We start from the raw sequence: 20,335 nt of genomic DNA, 5'->3' as shown, positions 1-20,335 counted from the left end.
TGTGGCAGTGGCATGGCTATTGTTGGGGATTTATGTTAAAAATCAAGAGCAAAGAGCCCAGCAAATTTAAAATGTAGTGAATTAAAAAAAAAAAAAAAAGCTCCAATAAAGCTGTAGACTGAAAAGATAGAGCTGAGGAGATCTCCACTGCTAAAAAAAAAAAAAAAAACCATGGCCTGAGGGCATCACACAAAACAACAAATCTCCACCCTTTGCAGCCTCAAAACTGCTAAGGTAAAAGACTTTACTTTTTAAAAAAAGCCGCAAAGTGCCATGTTCCAAAATGGCGGCAGTGGCTGCACCAGGTTCCAAAATAGTGGCAGCATAAAGTTTTTGTTCCTCAAAATTAGATTCAGAGTGCCCAGCAATCCAGGCACTTGACCCCTATGGCCAAGGGAAAAAAAAACCTTGGCTACTGCTCCAGGTGGCAGCAGACATTGACATCATTCACGTGGCGCTGGTTTTAGGCGCATACAAAATTCAAGAGTTTGGAGGTGAAAGAGGCTTCCACCCAGATTTCAAAAAAAGGCCTGGGAGGCCAGGCAGTGTGCCCCTGAGAGGGCAGTGTATAAAGCTATAAATATAAAGCAAAAGGTGCAATAAAAACTTCAGAAGTTTAAAAAAGCCAAAAACATAGATTGTCTAAAAAAAGCTGCAAAAAAACCCAAAGTGGGCCCCCCCCAAAAAGCTGTGAGAGCTATAAGCACTAAAAGTGCCGTAGAGGTACAGTCATACAAGCCCTTTAGAGCTCACAATGTGCTACAGATTGCTTCAACTGCTAAACATAAAACTACAAGACATAATGTTAGCCCTGCTAACTTTTAAACTTGCTTTGGTCCCAATGCTCTATATTCCTCTTTATACCTTTTTAAATGATAATGTTTTGTTTGTGCCATTGGATATTAAACGTATTTACCTTTGCATTTATACAGAGGCTCACAACTAAGAGTTTGCTATACATCTCAAAAGAGATGTGAGACAGACTTTTCAGCAATGCTAAAACTATTAAGACTTTCACAACTCTTACAGATAAACTAAATGCCTTTTGCATAAACAGATGTACATGAGTCTTTGGGGAGTAAAATATTATAGTTCTAATATAATGTCTTTATATCTAAAAACTGGTTTTAAAAATGTGTCTGGTTGACAAGTTGACAAGGGATGGATTGTTATGGTTGATACGTTGTGTCAACTTGGGGAGTCTAGAGGTTTGGCTAAGTGACTCAAGAGTTCTGCATCTTGGGGTAAAAAAGACATGTCCTTACTCTTCTGGGATGTTGTTCATTGTGTCAATTTAAAAAGCTTAAAAGGTTAACTATGTGATTCAGCAGGGAGACAGGGTGCTTACTTTTTATTCATCCTGAGCCTGTGCAAGCGCAAGCCATGGAGATTATGTGAGTGCTACACGCCCCCTGCGTGGGGGTAGGCTGCTTACAATATTTTAAAAAAAGAGGTTTGCTCTTCTCTGCTACTCCCCCCCACCCCTTTTTGCTCTTGTTGTTTTTGCTGTTTTCCTCCACCATAAATATTTGCCCTCTGCCACTCCTCCCTTTTGTTCTTGGACTTTTCAGCAATGCTGAAACTGTTAGGACTTTGGCAACTCTTAGAGATGGACTAAAATGTCTTCTGCATAAAGGGATGTACATGAGTCTTTGGGGGGAGCAGGGGTGGAAAGTTATGGTTTGTGTCTGGATGTCCCTCTAAAGCCTCATGCAGTCATGGGGCAGGCTTCTAGTTTTTGATTGATCCATGGTCCAATGCTGGGATTATTGGGGTGAGTGCTACACCCACCCTGGGGTGGGTAGCTTGCATAAAATATAAGGAAGGGAAAGAATCTTGTTCTTCCCACCTGCTCCTCCCTTTTGCTCTTGTTGCTTTTGCTATTTTTCACCGCCATGAACTATTGCCCTCTGCCATGTGCCACTCTGCCTTGGAGCCAGCTGATTATAGTGTGAAACTTCCACAAACTGTAAGGTAAATAATACTTTCCTTCCTTAATTCTGGGCATCAGGTATTTTGTCTCAGCAATGAGCAAAAAGTAACCAAGACAATATATGTATTTTTTTCCTTTTGCTTTTCCCTTCTTTTCTCCACTCCCCCAATCCAGTTTCTCTTTCCTTTTTTTCTTCCCATTTTACAATATCTATTGTACATTTTGGATCTTATTTGCTCTTTCAGCAAAGCTGAGGATATTGACCAGGCAGTCCTTTACAGAAAAAGTCTGCTGACCCTTGGACTCGAATAATGGTTCTCAACATGGGACGATTTTGCCCTCCGGGAGACATGCAGACATTCTGAAAACATTTTTGGTTGTCAAAGGTGTGTGGGGTGGGGATGTGCTACTGACATCTAGTGGGTAGAAGCCAGGGATGCTGCTACATAGTTACATAAGACAGCCCCACACCATTATTTGGTCCAAATGTACATAGTGCTGAGGTAGAGAAACTCTGGATTAGAGGACCCTAAAGTGAGTACTTTCTCAGGGAAAATTCCATCCTTAATAAGAGATCCTATTTCTTGAACACCCAGGTCTTACACTTACTTACATTAGCTCAGGTTGCCTTCATAGTGGGTCTACAAAGGAGCCATTGATAGTCTCCTTTTCTAGGGAAGTTGTTAACACCACTTGCCGGTCAGCTTCCCAGGAGCAAGTCAGCCTGGCTGGGGTCTGTCTTTACGCAGCATTCAGAACCGGCTCCTGTGATGTCACAGAAGATTACAGCCTCAATCGGCTGCCCCCTAGTGTGCGAGTTGCGCAGAGACCGGCCAGTGTCGTTTCCTCTGGTACCCTGCAGAGGCCTCCAGGCTTCCGTACAGAAGATGTGAACATGCTCCTCCAGCCTTTAGCATCAGGCTATTAGGGAAATGAAGCGGAAGAAAGGAAACTCCACCTCTGCCACAATCAGAATTCTGAAATCTGATCGTTCTTCCTCTTGCCCGCTTTAATGCTTGCGGGGATGGGAGACTTCCCTTTCCGTTAGACTCAAAGACACAAAATAGTACTGTTTAGTATCTATAGAATGCTTTTCCAGGCATAAAGAAGTCATATCCATGAATTTTGGGGATGTTCACAGTACAGTATTAAATGAATGAAGACACAGAGTGCGTTTTTTTTTCCCAGCCAGAATTAAAACTCACCTGAATCTTGTTCCATATGATCTACTATTCTCCTTCCTCAGTCTATTATGATAATTAGCTCAACTGATTAAACCCATTCTGATACAGTTAAAGTAGAGGATTTACCACTCATACCCACCCTGCCCCAGTCGGAACTTAAGGCCCAGAGTGAGGAAAGGAATGCACATGGCCGCTCACCTTGGAACATTTCATGGGCTGATGGTGTTTCCCTGAGCCCCCTAAAGCAACTACTTGGAAGGCAACTGCCCATTCTCGTAAAACAAACCCAAGCCATGGGGAGTCATGTCACCTAATGATTTAAGATCACACCACAGAGCCATTTAGTATTTATTTGAATTTTATTGAAAACTGACATGGACATTAGAAAGGTATCAAGCTAAACAGTGCTGGTTCTGGGATATTTCTCTTGGAAAATGAAAAGCCCGGGAAGGTCACATCTTTAAGGAAAAAAAAAAAAAAAGAGGAGAAGAAAGGGAAAACAAACAGATTCTGGAAAACATGCAAAGAGGCTCTCTAGAGACACTGGACAGCAGCATGGTGGTGATGGTGCTAGAGTTCTATCTCACATGGTATTTTGATGGAAGTTAAACTGCTAAATTCAAGGCAGATTTATCAACATCAAAACTCTCCCTCCAGATCCCAGGTTGAACAGAAACCTCAAATGGCCTTGGAAGTTTGAATGGAATAATTTTGCTCTAGGCTCCTTTCTCCACCTGAATATTAGATAATGGATCCATTTTCCCCCTTGCTGGGGATATTCTTTTCTCCTGGGAATGCTGAAGGTCTGGGAATGCTGAAGATGCAAATATCACTCAACTTTCTCTTCCATATTCAGAAATGTTTAATAGTGGCCGAAGATAGTCAACACATTGAAAGAGAGAATTGTTCTTTAAAAAAAAAAGCATAAAACTCAAACAAAACCTGTAAACAGCACTTCCACACCCACAGCTGAGGTCTCCTGCCCCAGTCACTTACACTTGGCTGAGTGGTCCTGTAGTTGTCTCTCTGAGATTACATTTGGTCCATTTTCCAGCTCTGATGATTCTTTTCCTGCCTTGTTAGTTTGGGACAAGACATTTCATTTTAAAATACCTTGTAAGTCAGAAGAGAGCTTCTTTCCTGGACACAGGGACACATGTACATTTGTTGAGTGTGTTATGTGTGTATTATGTGCACAGTTTGAAGGGAGAGGGAAATGGTTGGTTTCTGGTTTGAGACAATATGGAGCCCTAACTCTTCTATAATGGCAGTCTTCTCCTTTAGACTTAGTGCAGCTGCTGAAGATAAGATTAAAAAAAGCTGGAGAGGGCGAGAGAAAGAGAAAGAGAACATGAAATTAGCCAAAGAAAAAGGACATTCAAAGATAGGGAGGGGAGTGGGCAGCATGAGGTAGCAGAGATTATAACTTCAGAAGACAGGTTAGAAATGGGGTCACTGATGGGTCATCACCAAGAGAAAATCTGCTGAGGAGATTCGAAGAACACCACACACCAATTTAAAAGCTTCTTGTTTTAATAAAAACAAGCACATATCTACAGCCATATGTAAATGCCAAATGATTAAAACAAACAAACAAAAAATGTGATCCGAATTGCAGCTGGGAAAAGCAAACTTCTTGGCTTGAGAGAAATGAAGGGGTGTGTGTGTGTGTGTGTGTGTGTGTGTGTGTGTGTGTTTCAGGAAAGGTTTTCCAGCCTGGAAAAATAAAAACACAGACCATTTCTAATGACTGGTTTTGTTTCACCAAAAGTAGCCAGAGAACTTAGGGTATTTTAAAAATGGTAACAACTGTACTAATTAAAAAGCCTTTTCAGTGAAGAAGGAAAAAAAATCCTTTCCAGCTTCAGTGAGAAAAGCTAGCCAATGAAATAAGCATTGGGGATATTTTAATAGGCTTGATTGACTTTTAAAGGCCTTATATTCATTCATAGGTGAAATTTTTGTTTAGCAAACTTCCCCTGGCCACAAAGATCACCCAGGGCACCAGTTAAATGCACACTAGCCTGGGCCCCGTCCAGACTGACAGGAAAGCATCCTGGCTAAAAGGCACCCTGAAGACTCCTCTCAACTTCACTACTTGGTTATATTAAAAAGCTGGCCTGGAGGCTTTACCCCCACCTGCCCCATCCTCAGAATTTTTTCCCTATGGGGAAAAACCTTCAAGGGTCCTCTAACACTATCTGTTTTGTTTTGTTTTGTTTTGTTTTGTTTTGTTTAGACAGGGTTTCACTATGCAGTGCAGGCTGGCCTTGAATTGACTTTGCATCCCAGGCTGGCTTCGAATTTACAGCGATCCTCCTGCCTCCGGAGGCCTCCTGAGTGCTGGGACTACAGACGTGATGTGCACCACCACTCCCAGCAACTCACTATCTGTTTTCATCAAAAGATCCTGCTTCCAGGCACATATACAAACAGATGGATTCCCTTGAGGAAATGGATTGGGTATCTAGAGATGTGGAATTTAGCCTGGCTTTAGCCAAGAACCAGCACTGGACTTTGGGCAAGTCCCTTCACTTCTCTGGAGCTCAGATTCCTCGTATGGAGTAAGTAGATTCTATCTTACTAAGCAAATCTTCTCCCTTTTATAGAAAATTCTTTTCTGTAAAATCTGAAGGTCTCTCATAAACTGTGTGGCTCTAATACTTTTGAAATATTCTGAGATCCTCAAGCCACAAGTAATCTGTAAACAAATACAAATAAGGGGCCTCCTGTTTGTAATGGAAGTTATTATCCAAGGGCTGGTGATTACTGGTTGGTAATCAGGAAAGGTGGATTTAAAAACATCAAAACTGCAAACAAGAAGCCTTTCCCAAGGAGACCTAACAGCCATAACTTTCTGAGCCACTGGCTGAGTATCTGAAGAGATTTTTGGTTTGTTTTAGTGTGGGGGGTTTCGTTGGTGGTGGTGGTTTGTTTTTACCTCCAAGCATAGGGTCTCCTCAAATGCTCCATGTTGACCTGGATTTTTCCCAAGACACTGTCTTATGCTTTGGCCAGTAACCAGCCAGTGAATCACCAACCAAGACATACCAGTATCAGAACTGTATTTGTGCTTTGCCAACAAGAAAAGAGAATGTGTGTGCATTTGTTTGCTTTTCACTTTTTATACTTTTTGCTTCCTGGTATTATCCATGATTGAAGAAAGTAATTCTTTCCCCTTTCTCAACACTTCAAAAAGGCCTGGGAATTTGGCATGGCCTTGTTTGACTGTGTTTTAAAAGGAAGTAATCACAAAACAACCTCAAAAAGAAAAATGAAGGTCATGGTCGGTGCCAGTGGGACTGGGAGGCAGGAGCAAGTCACACAACTCAAAAAGAAGTAGAGCTTGAAGTACACAGCAGGGGTGGGGGACCCGGCTGCCTGACACCCCAAAGAAAAGCTGTCAGTTAGAATAGGAACCTTCGCTTAAAAGGCTAAGTGAAGTCCAGTCCAGCTGTAGCAGGGGATACTATTCAGTACACAGCCATGGATTACTGCAAAGGAAGGGCAGAGAGACGGCTGTTAGCCACAGATCATTGCCAGGTCGCCTCCAGCACTCACTCTGTTGCTGGCCAAATGCCAAAGGCCATTGTGACTCAAGCCCCTGACAATGGAAGCTTTCTACTTCAAAGGGGCTCTCAAAGTCACTCTCAGAGGGGACCCATTATAAAAATTAGGGCTGGAATATTTTAAAAATATCAAACCCTTAGACTAGAGAGAAGGTTAAAAACCTTTCAAGGTCTACCATCTCTTTTCTTTCCTCTAGTTGACAGTCACACCTCTTATTGGGGACATATGCAAAGTGCACATTAAAATCATTATCACAGTCACCAAATAGACCAGAAGACTCATCCCTGCAAATCCTAAGCACTGGATTCTTCGACCAGTCAGTTTGGTCCCACCTCATTAGTATGGCGGGGAGCCCCGGGAAAATGACCAAGGAGATGTTGAAACCCCTCGGAGTTCTGTAACTTTATTACTCAAGACTCTAGGCTGGTAACAGTATTCAGGTTTATTCTCCCTCTGCATCTGTGGGCTACCCAGAGATAAAGAGGGGTGAAGCGTATGCTATTTGCTCCAGCAGTTGTGTTTTATGGTAAGAGCTTGGTATAAATAAACTTGTTACTGACTTTTAACACAGCTTGAGTATAGTTACTCTGAGTGAATGAAAACTGCAGAGGGCTGAACTAAGCAGCCAGAAGGAAAAGGCATCCCTTCAGAGCCCTCTGAGAAGGGGCTCTGACTCCTAGGATTAAGAGAGAGGTCAGGGAGGACTGGGGTCTGGGAGGCAGGAGACTGAGGGGACAGCCATGCTCACGGGTGCTTATCCAGCCACGATGGATGCAAGTACCTCAGGGAAACAAGCAGCACTCAGAGTCTGAACTGGGAAGCTGGCGATGAGGAGTAGCAGTGACATGTTACAGTCCGGTAGGGGTGGAGATGAGGAGGGGTGTGGACAGCTTGGGGTGCTAGGAGTGGGACCGAGAGGTGGGCTGCATCTCTAAGCCACGTAACTGCTGGCTTCTCGACTGGAGGCCAGACACCATCCTCTGAGCCTCAGGCTTCTATGAACTTTTGCCAGAGTAGAGTGGAGGGCGGGGCTTGTATGGCCCTCTAGACATGTTAAGGGGGAATTAGGGAAAGGGAGGCCCAGCTCTGTTGCACAGGAAAGGGTGCGTCTACAGGAAGCCCAAACTGAAAATGAAAAGAGAAGTTGGGTTAATAAACGGACAGATTAATATACTAAAAAATTTTCAGAAGAAAATTGTTTAGGTCGTCATGACTAATGGATAAATTAGAATATAGCTGTTAGATGGTCTTAAGATTTTACTGAATTGGCTCCTGGGAACACGCTTTCTCTCTCATGTACCCCATTCTTAAATGGCAGAAGTAATGACATTAGATGGCAAACTGTCCAACAACCACAAAAATACTTTTAAAAATCTCTTCTTAATTACTGGGTCCTGATTAATGCTCTCCTCAACCCAGATAGCTGTGGCAGGAAGACTTTCAGCAAGTCTCCAGTGGCCTTGGGCCACTGCAGAAAATACCAGACTCTTAGCCACTGTACTTCTTTGTCCCACAGGGAAAACAGAAGGGACTGGTTTCAACTCAGGTGTCCTCTGGAGCAGGCCGAGTCAGCTAGCTGGTACTCTGGGGCAAGAGCTGTTTGTGAAGTGTCTGGTGGATGAGTCCAGACCCAGTCACTGGAAAAACTGAACTATGGAAGCCTATTATTGGTTTGTGTTCACATAGATCTTTGACCTTTCTTCCTTTTGGGGGGAGTGGTACTGGGAATCGAACTCAGGACCTTGTGCTTGCCAGGCAGGCACTGTGCCACTGAGCTGTATACCCAGCCCCTTTCTCCCATTTGAACTTCATTCCTATGTCATAAATAAGGCAAGTAGTATTCATCCCTATGGCCCATATGAAGAGACCGAGAAACAAAGAAATCAACTGACTTGCCTGTGGTCACAAAGAAAGTGTTACAACTAAGGTGAGAGTTGTTTAATCATTTAACTAGACTCTCCCCATCATGCCAGTGTCCCAAGAATTTGTTGGCTGTGGAGCTAAGCCCATTTATTACCCAGAGAATACATTTATCCCTTTAAATAAGGGCTACTAAATATTTGGAGGAGTATAGCTACTGAAAAGTATATGCATAAATGAAAATGTGATTCATTTCCTCCAAGTGAATACACCTACCCTCCAACACACACACACACACACACACACACACACACACACACACAGGGAGTTTACAGATAGATACACACATGCACCCATCGGGTGAATGCGGTTTATACCAGGAATGAGAAACTCTATGTTCTGGTTGTAGTTCTGCCACTAACTCACTATGTGATCCTTAGTAAGTCCCTTAAATCCTTCCCTCCTCTACCTCTCAGAACTGTGGTAAAGATGAGATATTATATAGAAGAACATTTTGAAAAGAAATCAGTAAATGTTATATGAATGCTTGCCTCTTAATTTCTTCTTTGTCTGCTTCCTAGGGGGAAGCGTAACCTAAAAAACACAGCAATGACCTACATTCTCGCCTTCATGGAAATGCAGTGACATTTTGATGTGTACCCATATGCTGTTTACTCCAAGGACCAGTAACTACCAGGTATCTATAACTGGATGTACTATGTATACTAACATAGTATCTACAACTGGATGTACTATGTCACAGAGGAATTTCTCTTACAATTACAGACAGCTGCAAGTAGTGTCTTAGGGACGGTCAAAGCTGGAGAGGAACGGTAAGCTTCCCTCTGCCTGTGCTGTAGGTGGCCCTTGTGACCCACTCCTCGGATGAAGGCTCTGGGGAGGACAGAGTTGCCTCTGTTTCTCTTAGGTCCTGGGAAGCCAGTGCCTTCCCTGATTTCATTCCTTTAAAAATGTTTTTGTGGCCTACTACAGGGAAGCTCGCCAGGAAAAGTCAGTCTTCTTGGTGTTGGAGTTGGCTGTTCAGCAGTCTACCAATTGCCTCTTACTTGTAAAGTGTGCCTTTAATCACAGTTTTTCTAGAATTTATTTTAGGACTGACCACTAACAGTGACGTACTCAGGGAAAACCTGAATGAAATCATGTCAAGCCATGCATAAAACCTACTCTAACTGAAATCAAATTCACCAGAATATATCTTTCCTGCTCTCCTCGATGAAATTGGGGGAACAATGAAAAGCTGCAAGAATTACACTCCTATTGTGTGTCAGATGCTTTGCTTTGTACTGGGACTTTAGCAGTGCTCAGATACTCTAGGAATTTATAGTCTTCCTAAATGGACAGCTGCTGTTCAATTCGCCAGCTAGCAGGGGCTCTGAGACTTGCCTGTAAGCCAGATAGTAAATCATTGCATTATCCTTTTAGGATGGTTTCTTTTGGTCCACTTTCATGGGCCTTCTGTTTCAGAAGCCTCTGTGGACTTCCTCTTTGGGATCTGCTTGAAAGGCGGACGTTTTACCAGCTGTCCAGTGTCCCCCATGCAATAGCTGCAGCAGTCCGTTTGGTGACTTACAGCAAGCTCTCAGTCTAACTCATAAACTGCACGGGTGAGTAGGGAGAAGTCTTCTCAACAGTCCAGATTCTCCAACACAAACAGACCAAACGTAAAAAGGCATTTATGAGGCATTTAACTGGGGCATTTCAAACACTGACTAGACATTTTATATTAACAAATTATTAATTTTGTAGGTATGATAATAGTGTGTGGTTATTTTTAATAGTCATTATCGCATAGAGATACATACCAGCTTATTTACAGATGAAAGATATAGGCTTTGCCCTATAATAATCCAGCAGGTTGGGTGTAATTGATGAAACAGGTTAGCCATATATTTTTTGTTTTGTTTTGATTGTGATACTGGACACTGAACTACATCTCTAGCCCTTTATAATTTTTTTTTTAAATTTTGAGACAGGGTATATCACTAAGTCACTAAATTGCCCACGCTGGGCTCAAACTTGCAATCCTCCTGCCTCAGCCTTGCAGAGTACTCAGACTACAGGCATATGTCACCATGCCCAGCTGGACTGGACATATATTGATAGCTATTTGGTGGCAGGGTTGTAGGTACATGGGGCTGCATTGTACTATTTTTTTACGTTTGAGAGTTGCCATGGTAAAGTTTAAAAATAATAAATGAGCCAATTATGTTAAATTTAAATTATTTATAGTCCTTGTCTACTACCTGAATCTAGCAGAGTAGATAAAAGGTACCTAATCACTGGTTTCTCCCTATAACTCCCTATAATCACTGCTTTCAGTCTCTGTAGAAGCTATGTGACTCCAGTGACTGCTTTATTTACTTCTGTAGACACAACATCTAGCCTTCAGCAATACTTCTTAGCAAAGGTGATCTGCTTACCTCCTTAGCAGGTCTGCATGAAGCTGGCAAGTGGAAGACTTTATATCTGAAGTCTCTTCATTTTCTTCCACTTTGATTATGGTTTGGGGAGGTACACAGCCAAAGGAAATGGGAGAACCTGAACCCCTCAGATAAGAAACAACCACCAGAGGAAAAGAGAGACGCAAGTTTCCATTGGCTCTGCCCATCCCCAAACCTGAGGGTCGATGCTGACTGAGGTACTGCAGGAGCAGGCTTGTAAATGTAGGATGGTTTCTTGTGTCACCACAGTTAATTAATTTTGAAAGTGATGATTATCGCTCTTTAGGGGGAAAAAACTGCCCAACTTGAAACCTGAAATTTTGATCACAGGATCCACCTGTGCTACCTAGCTGTTCTAGCAGCAGAAGTCTGCAAATTCTCCCTTTGATCAGGCAGGCAGGCATGCATTCACCATGTACACTTGAAACCACGCCAGGCTATTTCTTCATACCGGAAGTCACAAGAGGAAACCAGCTACCCCAGTGAAGCCATTTCTTTTATAATTAGATTATGTGTGTAGAGGGTGCAGGGCTTGGGGAGATATGTTCTAGAAGCCATTGCCAGTTCTATTTAGAGTTAATAAAGCTTACCAGGACCCTGGGTCTCATGCAGCATGCAGCAAACAGCAGAGTTAACTGTAAAACAGTAAGAGCTGATGAAGATGGAGTGAGCATGAGGAGAAATAAAATATTATGAATTGACACCAACAATGAAGAGTTAGAGGTCAAGAGAGATCAGGAGTAGCAGGGAGGGGAGGAGGGAAGAGGGACTGGTAGGAACCTCTGAAACACTGAACTCTTTCTTAATCTATTTAAGGCCAGCCAAAGGAAATTCTGAGTATGTGACTATTAGACCCAAGCACCACGTCTCAAGAACAGCTCCCACCACCATTTCTATGCTTGAAGCCCTCCACCGTCACTATGGGAACAGAGTGGCACAGGTTTAACAGTGGTTCTTCCAGAAGTTCACTGATTCTTCATGAAATACATAAGGAGCCCAGACCTGGGGCCACTTGTACATCTGGAAGTATGAAAAAGGACAGGCTACTTTGTTAGGTGCTTATTGCTAATAACATGAGGTGCCACATTTCAGCAAGGATTTTACCCATCTCAGGAATGGGCACTGTCACCAATCCGAAATATTTCTGGTGAATGGAGAGAGGTTTCACCCGATACAGGGTCTTCTGGCTGGGGTCAGTGGAGGGAAGTAATATCAAAAAAGTTAATTAATCAGTGAAGCTGACATTTAGTGTTAAGATTCAGTAATGAAAATTTCTGGACCAGTTAGTGAAAATGTTCAAATTACACATTTGTTAGTCAAATGTGAATAATTGGATGGCAAAACTGAGTGCTTTCAAATATAAAATATTTTACAGTGTACAAAGGCACTGTGTTATTCCTAAGTGATAAGCCAGGCATTGACGAAAGGAAGATATTTCTTCCTTCTGGCAAGCATCCAAAAGTTGAGTCCACAAACAAGTGGCTAAAAACAGAAGGCAAAGCCCACAGACATCTTTTGGAGCCAAAGAACCCTTTAGTAAGGACATTGCTAAACCCTCCATCTGGGAGTTCTGTGAGTCACAGTGTGCAAACAACTGCAGAGTACCGGGGGACCCCTGGACATTTTCTTAGTGTTGAGCAGGTCTGGACGGAAGTGCTTTTCTCCTCTCTGGTTCTGAGATGAGGAATGGGTAACTTCAGTGAGCAGAGCTGGGGGTGGGGGCCAGGCTGCTGACCCAGTGGTAACCAGGAGCTGATGCTGTCTTGCCTTCCCAAATACCAGGGGAGATAGATTGGTTTTAATATCATTCCTCTGGCTAAAGGATGGGGTAGTGGGAGGACACTGGCATCTGAAAGCTCCCCAGTAAGCTCTCAGTTCCCCGGGCTGGGCACAGTGAAGCAGCCAGCAGGGGTAGACAGTAAAGGGGTGGGAAATCAGGCCGAGGCTGCGGCCTTCAGTGGTAGCAGGTAAATTCTGTTGGCCACACCTAGTGACAACTGAGGCTCGGCGAGGGCTGGGAGAGGTGAGCCACCTTGGACACAGGACCGGCAGGCGGGCCTATATGCCACATCAGGGCCAGTGCCAGCTCCAGAAGCTTCTGTGAAAGGGTTCTCTTTCTTTTCCACTACCTTCCCTGTGCCCTTCCTTTTGTCCCTCTTTTTCTTATGCCTCTGCACTGCTCATTTCCTCCTTCCATGTACTCTCACATTCCCTTTGCTTTTCCTCTCTTTTCCCTTCCTCCATCCCCACCCCCATGTTTGCAGGGCTTTCCTATGTAAGCCAGAGGGGCTGGGCCTCTCAGACCATGTACCTACTCCACTCTCAGCAGCCCTAACTCAGGGAATCCAAAGGGCCCGGGGGACACTGAGACTAGGTACAGGTCCTCAGATTAGTCTAACAGCCCACAGCTCACACCCGGCCATCAGCCCTCAGGCCCCTCAGCCTCCAGGTCCTGCCCCAGGGGGATGAGCAGCAGGAGCAGCAAGAAGCCCACCACCCCACAGCAGCCTGCTACTTACTTCTTCTTCTCTTTGTCTCTTTTCAGAGTCTGTGAGCCTCCAGCCTGGGAACCCTGAGACTGGAGGAGCTCAGCCGCCGTCTTTCTCTGTTTGAAAGCATTTACTTCATCATCCAGAGATTTCTTCTTGTCCTCCAGCTTCTTCTTCTCATCCTGATGCAGTTTCTTTAGACAGTCAAACTTCTCATGCAGCTGACAAGGAAGCCAAAAAAGACTGTAGCATTCTCCATGAGCAGCCCCCCGTCTGGCCCAGTCCAGGGTTGGCGGAATGGAAGGACCCCAGGACCTCAGGAGACATTTCTGCCAGGCACTACCATGACAGTACCAAAGGGCACCATGCTGTGAGTGCTTCTCTTGCCTGTCACTTTAATCTCAAAATCTCTGCTCCTGAAGTAAAGGAACAATACGTTTTGCCTAATTAAATATTTTTTAAACGAATCCCCATGGTTATTTTACATGGTTAATAATAATACCACTTATAAAACTATAACATTTACCAAGTGCTTAGGACAGGCCAAGTATTAACTTTTAAAAATAATTTGTATTATTACTTTTTTATGAAGTGCTAGAATGGAACCTAGGGCTTTGTGCATGCTAGACAAATATTCTACTACTGAGCTACAGCTCAACATTGACTTTGATAAGCACCTGATATGTACTAATTCTTTTAATTGTCACAACAATCTCATCAATAGGTTCTGCTATTATTTCCTTTTTCATTTTCAATCTTTTTTTTTTTTTTTTTTGCTGTGCAGGGATTGAACACAGGGTTTCACACATGCTAGGCAAATGTTCTACCTCTGAACTACATTCCCAGCCCTTTTTATTTTCTTATTTTTAGACAAAGGTCTCACTAAGTTTCCCAGGCTGCCCTTGAACTTGTGATCTTCCTGCCTCAAACTCCCAAGTGCTGAAATTACAGGCGTGCACCACGGTACTTGGCCATGACGTCCATTTTGTGAGGAAACATAAGATATGAGAAATTAAGGCACTTGCCCAAGGTCAAACCAGTCTTTACAGGATTGTATAACGGCTTTTCCAACATGGAAGCAGCTCTTGCCTTTTCTTTCCTGTGTGTGTGTGTGTGTGTGTGTGTGTGTGTGTGTGTGTGTGGTACTGGGGATTGAACCCATTGTCTTTCCACATCCCAGCTTGCTTCCATTTCTTCCTGCCTCCCTTCCTTCTTTTCTTTTTTCCTTCCCTTCTTTCTTTCGCATTTTGAAATAAGGTCTTGCTAAGCTGCTGAGTTGCCACAGTTTCAGCCCTTTCTTATCCCCTGCAATCGGGAAGGCTCATTATGGATCACAGAGAAAACTACAGCAGTAGCAAAGCTGGTCAAAGGAAATGGAGTAAGTGTGCACAACTCAGTGTTAACCAAAGGGAAGGCTTAACTTGTCCTGAAAATACCAGAGACCCAAAGAAAGTAAGTGTGTTCTGGCACTCATTGTGATAAATCGATCTTGGGCAAGAGGCATAGATGGTCACCAACTAGAATGTGTAAACTCCCCTGACCAGAAAGAGCAGACCGAGCATAGTTTCACCTTCTTCTGAGGATTCAAGAGAGAATTTAGGATTCTGTAACATTTGCAGTGCATAAAAAGAAGGTCAATGCCCTGATTCCTGTGGGTATGTGGGACTATCACCGGTAAGGTAGGGGGAATGACAGGCTTGCCGTCCAAGCCAGCTTTTACTAGTCATGTGGGGTAGGGGCATCACTTGGGCTGCCCATCAGTTGCTTTCACCCTGCTTTACTTCACTGCAACTTTGATTCATTTATCTTTGAGACCCCCATGGCCTCTCCTCCTAAAGGTGCTGGGTGATCGTTTTCTCCTTAAAAGTGAAACTGAAATCAAATCAATAACCTTGCCACAGGCCTTGGTGACAACCCTCAAGAGTCATAGTACATTAAAGGTGAGAAGACTTGGGAAGTAATTAACTGCTTCCCTTCCTCACAGTTGACCATTTTAAGGCCCAGAAAGGTAAAGCAGCAGCTGACATGACCAAAACTATACCTTATGACAATTAATCTGGGGCCTTGGAAGCAAGGCCATGGATTAGAGGAGTAATTGCAAGTATTTAAGCAGGACCATAAAACCTCATTTTAAAACTTCACTAGAGCTACACGGACGTTTCCTTAACCCTGAAATAGAACCGAATATCCAAGTGAATCGAAAATGCCCCAGCAGTTGCTATTTTAGGTTTCAGCAAATTACTCAGGAGTATCTGGAACCAGCCTTCCTCATGGCCATCATAGAAGGTAGGGTGGGACAGGTCAGCCTAGAAAATCATCAGTTACCCCTACAGAGCTCCAGATTCCCAGGACGGGGAAACTAATCAGCCTGCACCTGACTGCAAGGGCTTGACTCTAGCAGTGCTGACCTACAGAACTTTCTGTATTGCTGGAAATGTTTTGTATTAGTGCTGTTCAGTAGAGCAGCCACGAGGAGTGAGCATTGAAATGTGCCTGAGAGGAACTGAGTTTTATATTTTACTGTATATTAGCCGGCAGTGATGACACATGCCTATAATCCCAGAACTCTGGAGGCTGGTGTAGGAGGATCTTAAGGTCAGGCCCAGCCTGGGCAACTTGGTGACTTAATGAAATCCAGTTTCATATTAAGAACAAAAGAGAGCCGGGGATGTAGCTCAGTGATAGAGTCATTTGAACATCTGACCCTGGGTTCAATGCCTTTTCTGCAAATAATACATTTATTTTATTGTGTATTTCAAATTTGCTAAAATAGATTTTTAATATTTCTACCACAAAAATGATAAGCATATGAAGTGATAGATTTGTTAACTAGCTTTATTTAATCATTCCACGGTGTTGCCATATATGCCAACATCATGTGGTACCGCATAAATATATACAATTATTATGTGTCAATTTAAAATACTTTAAAAACTCACAACAACTGAGCCAGCTAAACGCAGCTACTGGTTACCATACTGGATGGAGAGACTCTAGAAAATTAATACAAGATGGGAAAACATCCTGACCTTGGTGAGTGAAGGATCAGGAAGACAGATTTCCTAGTACCCCTGGCCAGCCAGCTTCTGTGGCCCATTCCTGCCTAAGGCTGCAAGTCCCCTGCCCAAGGCCAAAGCCCCTGCCACGGACTTCCATGCAAGCTTAGCCTCCGTAACCCTTCTGCCCGCACCCTGGCTCATATTTACCTCTTTCTCTGCCTCTTTAAGCTCCGCTTCTTTCTCTTTGACTCTCTGGACAAACATCTGTCTCATCTCCTCTTCTTTTTTCTGCAGCTCCCCTAGGAACTCATTCCTTTTGGCCTCATATGTCTCCTGTAAACTGTAAACATGGTCAAGTTAATTCCTTCACACTCACTGGCTCCTCATCAATGAAAACTGGCCCCAAGCATCTTCCCCTGAGCTCCACATCCTCCTTTCCGCAGTTCAGACAGAGAAGGTGAAAACAGAATGCCAAAGTGGTGCGCAGTTTCCTTGGCACATGACAGCAGGATCACAGGGCTGCTTGAGGGGCATGGGGCAACCCTGGTGAACTGGAGAGACTTAGAAATCTGGGTCTATACTCTCACTTTACACATGAGGAACCTGAGACTCATAGAGGTGAAGTGACTCACTGAAGACACACAGCTAATTAGAGGCAGCGCTGGGACCAGAAGCTGCGTCTCCTGTTTCTTCATCCGGGCCTTCCCACTGTGCTGTACTGCCAGGCCCTGGTTCTGAAACTGCCTGCACTATCTCACCCCTTCAACCAACACTTTCTGAGTCTCCACCCTGTGCTAGACCCAGTACTGATACTTTTCTAGTTGCTCAGCATCTATAGTCAACAGCTCCCATGCCTGCCTTTGAGGAACTCAACAGTCTAGTGGGAGCTGCCTGGGCTGAGGGCCCCTGCCCCTGTCCGGGATTTACATTTCAAGAAACGAGTTAGCCGGATGAGGAAGAGGAGGAACTGGGCTCCCGGGAGGGCAGTGTGTGTGAAGGTGCATGTGGGGAGAGAATGGTGCCTGGGGAGCCAGCGTGGCTCAACTTGGCTGGAGAGGACTGTGTACGTTGAAGAGGAGTGGGAGGGGAGGTTCTGGAGCCTGGCAGGAGAAGGCAAGCTTTAGATGCCCTGTGAAAGATACAGGCGCAGACCCACTGCATGGGTTTAAGCAGGACTGACTGGGTCCAACCAGAAAGTGAGCATGAGCACTCTGGCCGTTTGTGCAGGAGATACTGTCCAACAATTTCTGTACAAAATGGCGGGCTCTTCATGTGAAGGGATGATGGAATGGCGGGAGCTGCAGAAACAGTAGGGAAGCAAGACTAGGGAGGAGGCAAAGATGGTTCTAGCTTTTGGCTCGGATACCCAAGTGGATGGTGGTACTGTCAAGTGCAATGGGGATCACTGGAGGAGGAGAACGCTCAAGGGGAAAGAACTGAATCTGACCATGAATAGTCAAATTTAAGGTGGGGCCTCTATGGGATGTCTGAGTGGATATGGCTAGTATATAGGTGGATCAATGGGCTCACAGCTCAAAAGTAAGATTTTTAGCTTGTGAGTCATCTACTTCCAGGTGATACTGAGGGCTATGAAAGGAGGAAGAAGCAGCTGCAAAGAGAATAGGGAGTGAGAGGAGCAGAGACCCTAGGAACATTTAAAGAAGTAAGCTGAAGAAAATGAACCTGCAAACAAGGCTGAGAAGGAAGAGCGAGAGGAGAGGGAGAGAGAAGGATAAAGGCAGCCAGGCCAGTCCTAGGAAAGCCAAGGCCAGACAGTAGTGCAAGAAGGAGGCAATGGGATTAGGATTAAGTGTAGCACATTAAGGTCAAAGACGACGGGACTCAAAGGTCACAATGACACTGGCCCAAAGTTTGTGCGTGCTGCTGTGGAGAGCTGGGGGAAGAAGCCAGCCCACACTGGCTAAAGAAGTAAACGAGAGAGCAGGAAGGAGGCTGGTAAACACAGAACAGCTATTTCTCTTTCCTGTCAGGGCCTGGCTGCTTGACAAGGCAGAGGCTTGTGAGGATGAGCAGGGCGAACGGGGCTTCTTAGGATGGGAAGGTGGAAAGGGGCCCTCGGAGGAGGACTGAAAGGGATGAAGATTCAGGAACAGAGGTATGGAGGATGGAGCCAAGGACAATCGGATGGGACTAAATGGCCAGTTAGAGGCTCATCTCCTCCTCCACTGAGGCAGCTAACAGCTGCCAGAGGCAAGGAGAAGAACAGCTAAGGCGGCTCCCACGAGTGAGACATGCACAGCTTCCTCCAGCCCAGGTGCTGCTGTGGCCCTCACCGTACCTGTCCCTGCAGGGCCGTAAGGTTGCCCGGCTGAAGCAGCAGCCCCAAAGGACCAGCCGTGCTTTGCCCCAAGCCAGCTTTCCACTGTGAACAGGTACTGTGGGACCTCACAGACCATTTGAAATTCCTCTGTGCCCACAAACATCCCCCTCACTCACTTACTGATGCCTGACATTTCCTGAAAGGAGAGCAAGCCACTAAATGTAGGGCTTATGTTACCTCTCACACATAGAGATCAGATGTGCGTCAACTCAGTCTGTCACTCCTATCTGCTTAATAAACTGATTTAAAACACATTTTCCTTCTCCGAAAGCATCTTATATTCTGATTTGAGAAACATGTCAATGATTACTTGTATCCTGTGGCCAGAACACAACTTGCCCTTGAATTGCAAACACTGAGGACAGCAAATGATGAGGCTGTGTGCATCAACACAGGGAAAGTAACTCCTATTTACTTGGTCCCAAAGGGGCTGCTACCTGGCCCTTTCTTGTTGTTTTTTATTTGTTTTCTGTTTGTTGTTCTTGCAGTGCTGGGGGTGGAACCCAGGGCTTCACATAGGCTAAGGAAGTGCTCTACCATTGAGCTGCTCCTCCACCCTCCTGTCTGCTTTTGAGAATGGGGAGGAGGTTAAAGGACAGTTAGAAGAAAACTGCCTGGGCAGCAGGAGCCTGATGAAGGAAGTGGGGCAGAGGACAGTTACTAACTGCCACTCTGTGGAACAGGGTCCCCTCCCAGGGCTCCCCTCCAGCACAGCTGACTCAGGTTGGTGTGTGTAGAGTGAGGGGCAGCGAGAGATACTCCATGCTGCTTCTCTAGGTCCCATCCCTTCCCTCGCTACCACCTCCCCACGCAGTCCTCCTAGTAGGTGTGTGAGGCTGAGAGGGAAAGGGCAGCAGAACTGGCGGGTTACCCCTGCCGCCATAGCTAGCACCCTCGTCTCACCTCCCGGTCGATTCTCAGAGGAAAAGGCTTCCCCACCACCTGGGTGGCTGAGCCAAGCTGGCCTGGCCTATCCTGGCCTGGTGGGAGCGGTACCTGAAGGGTTTGCTGTCAGGGTCGGTGTCCTTGAAGCCCATCTCCTCCAGCTTACAGCGGCGGTACAGCTCATAGTGCCGGGTGTGGGTCTGCTCCCGAAGATCCTCCATATTGACCCGAATCAGCATCTCCCGAAGCTTCACAAAGTCGCAGTGGGCCTCGTTTTCAACTGCACGGCAGGGGTTGGAATAGTGAAAGTATATTGAAAGTAAGGCCAGCAGAAGCAGCAATGGACGCTATGAGGCAAAAGCCTAACAGGGACATCACTTTGTAATTGGCCGTATAGAGCCTGGGAATTTATCTCCTTATTCACTTTTCTACTGAAAATGGAAATGAAAAGTTATAAAATGGCAGTAGTGAAAAGCTGCAATATTGTAAAAATTATCTAAGGATTCAAAAGCCTCTCAACCCCAATTCACCAATCAGACCCTCACAGGAATGTCTGCTCTGCATCCTTTCGTGAACAGACAGCACATGCATATCCAAGCATCTGTCTACCCG

At 44.9% G+C, this 20,335-nt stretch overlaps 1 protein-coding gene and 2 long non-coding RNA genes across 11 annotated transcripts in view; 2 read left to right on the top strand and 1 right to left on the bottom strand.

Annotated features, from left to right (window-relative positions):
• LOC106147257 overlaps positions 1–5,393 on the top strand; it is a 14,077-nt gene extending 8,684 nt beyond the window's left edge. Inside the window, exons 3-4 of one of the 2 annotated variants that reach the window (XR_001232053.1) lie at positions 2,179–2,319; positions 5,357–5,393. This is a non-coding gene — a long non-coding RNA (uncharacterized LOC106147257). The remainder of the gene's footprint in view (positions 1–2,178; positions 2,320–5,356) is intronic. The other variant, XR_001232055.1, reaches the window with a different exon arrangement.
• Sept6 (septin 6) overlaps positions 3,458–20,335 on the bottom strand; it is a 75,109-nt gene continuing 58,231 nt past the window's right edge. The window contains exons 7-11 of one of the 7 annotated variants that reach the window (XM_013507703.1): positions 19,835–20,003; positions 16,705–16,837; positions 13,529–13,719; positions 11,600–11,661; positions 7,068–7,812 (exon numbers count right to left, since the gene is read on the bottom strand). In XM_013507703.1, coding sequence (XP_013363157.1) covers positions 7,619–7,812; positions 11,600–11,661; positions 13,529–13,719; positions 16,705–16,837; positions 19,835–20,003 — 749 coding nt within the window. In that variant the 3' untranslated portion in view covers positions 7,068–7,618. The other 6 variants (XM_005410438.2, XM_005410437.2, XM_005410435.2 and 3 more) reach the window with 6 other exon arrangements.
• LOC106147256 lies at positions 5,424–13,642 on the top strand. Of its 2 annotated transcripts, XR_001232052.1 has the most exons (5): positions 5,424–5,681; positions 8,204–9,244; positions 9,334–10,172; positions 11,826–12,035; positions 13,555–13,630. It is a non-coding gene; the product is annotated as an uncharacterized LOC106147256 (long non-coding RNA). The 2 variants fall into 2 exon arrangements; XR_001232051.1 differs by lacking the exon at positions 11,826–12,035 and having other exon boundaries at positions 13,555–13,642.

The sequence above is a fragment of the Chinchilla lanigera genome, unplaced genomic scaffold, assembly GCF_000276665.1.
Source record: "Chinchilla lanigera isolate Chin_1 unplaced genomic scaffold, ChiLan1.0 scaffold00133, whole genome shotgun sequence".
In the NCBI taxonomy this organism is placed as follows: Eukaryota; Metazoa; Chordata; class Mammalia; order Rodentia; family Chinchillidae; genus Chinchilla; species Chinchilla lanigera.
This window is presented reverse-complemented; position numbering and strand designations above follow the sequence as displayed.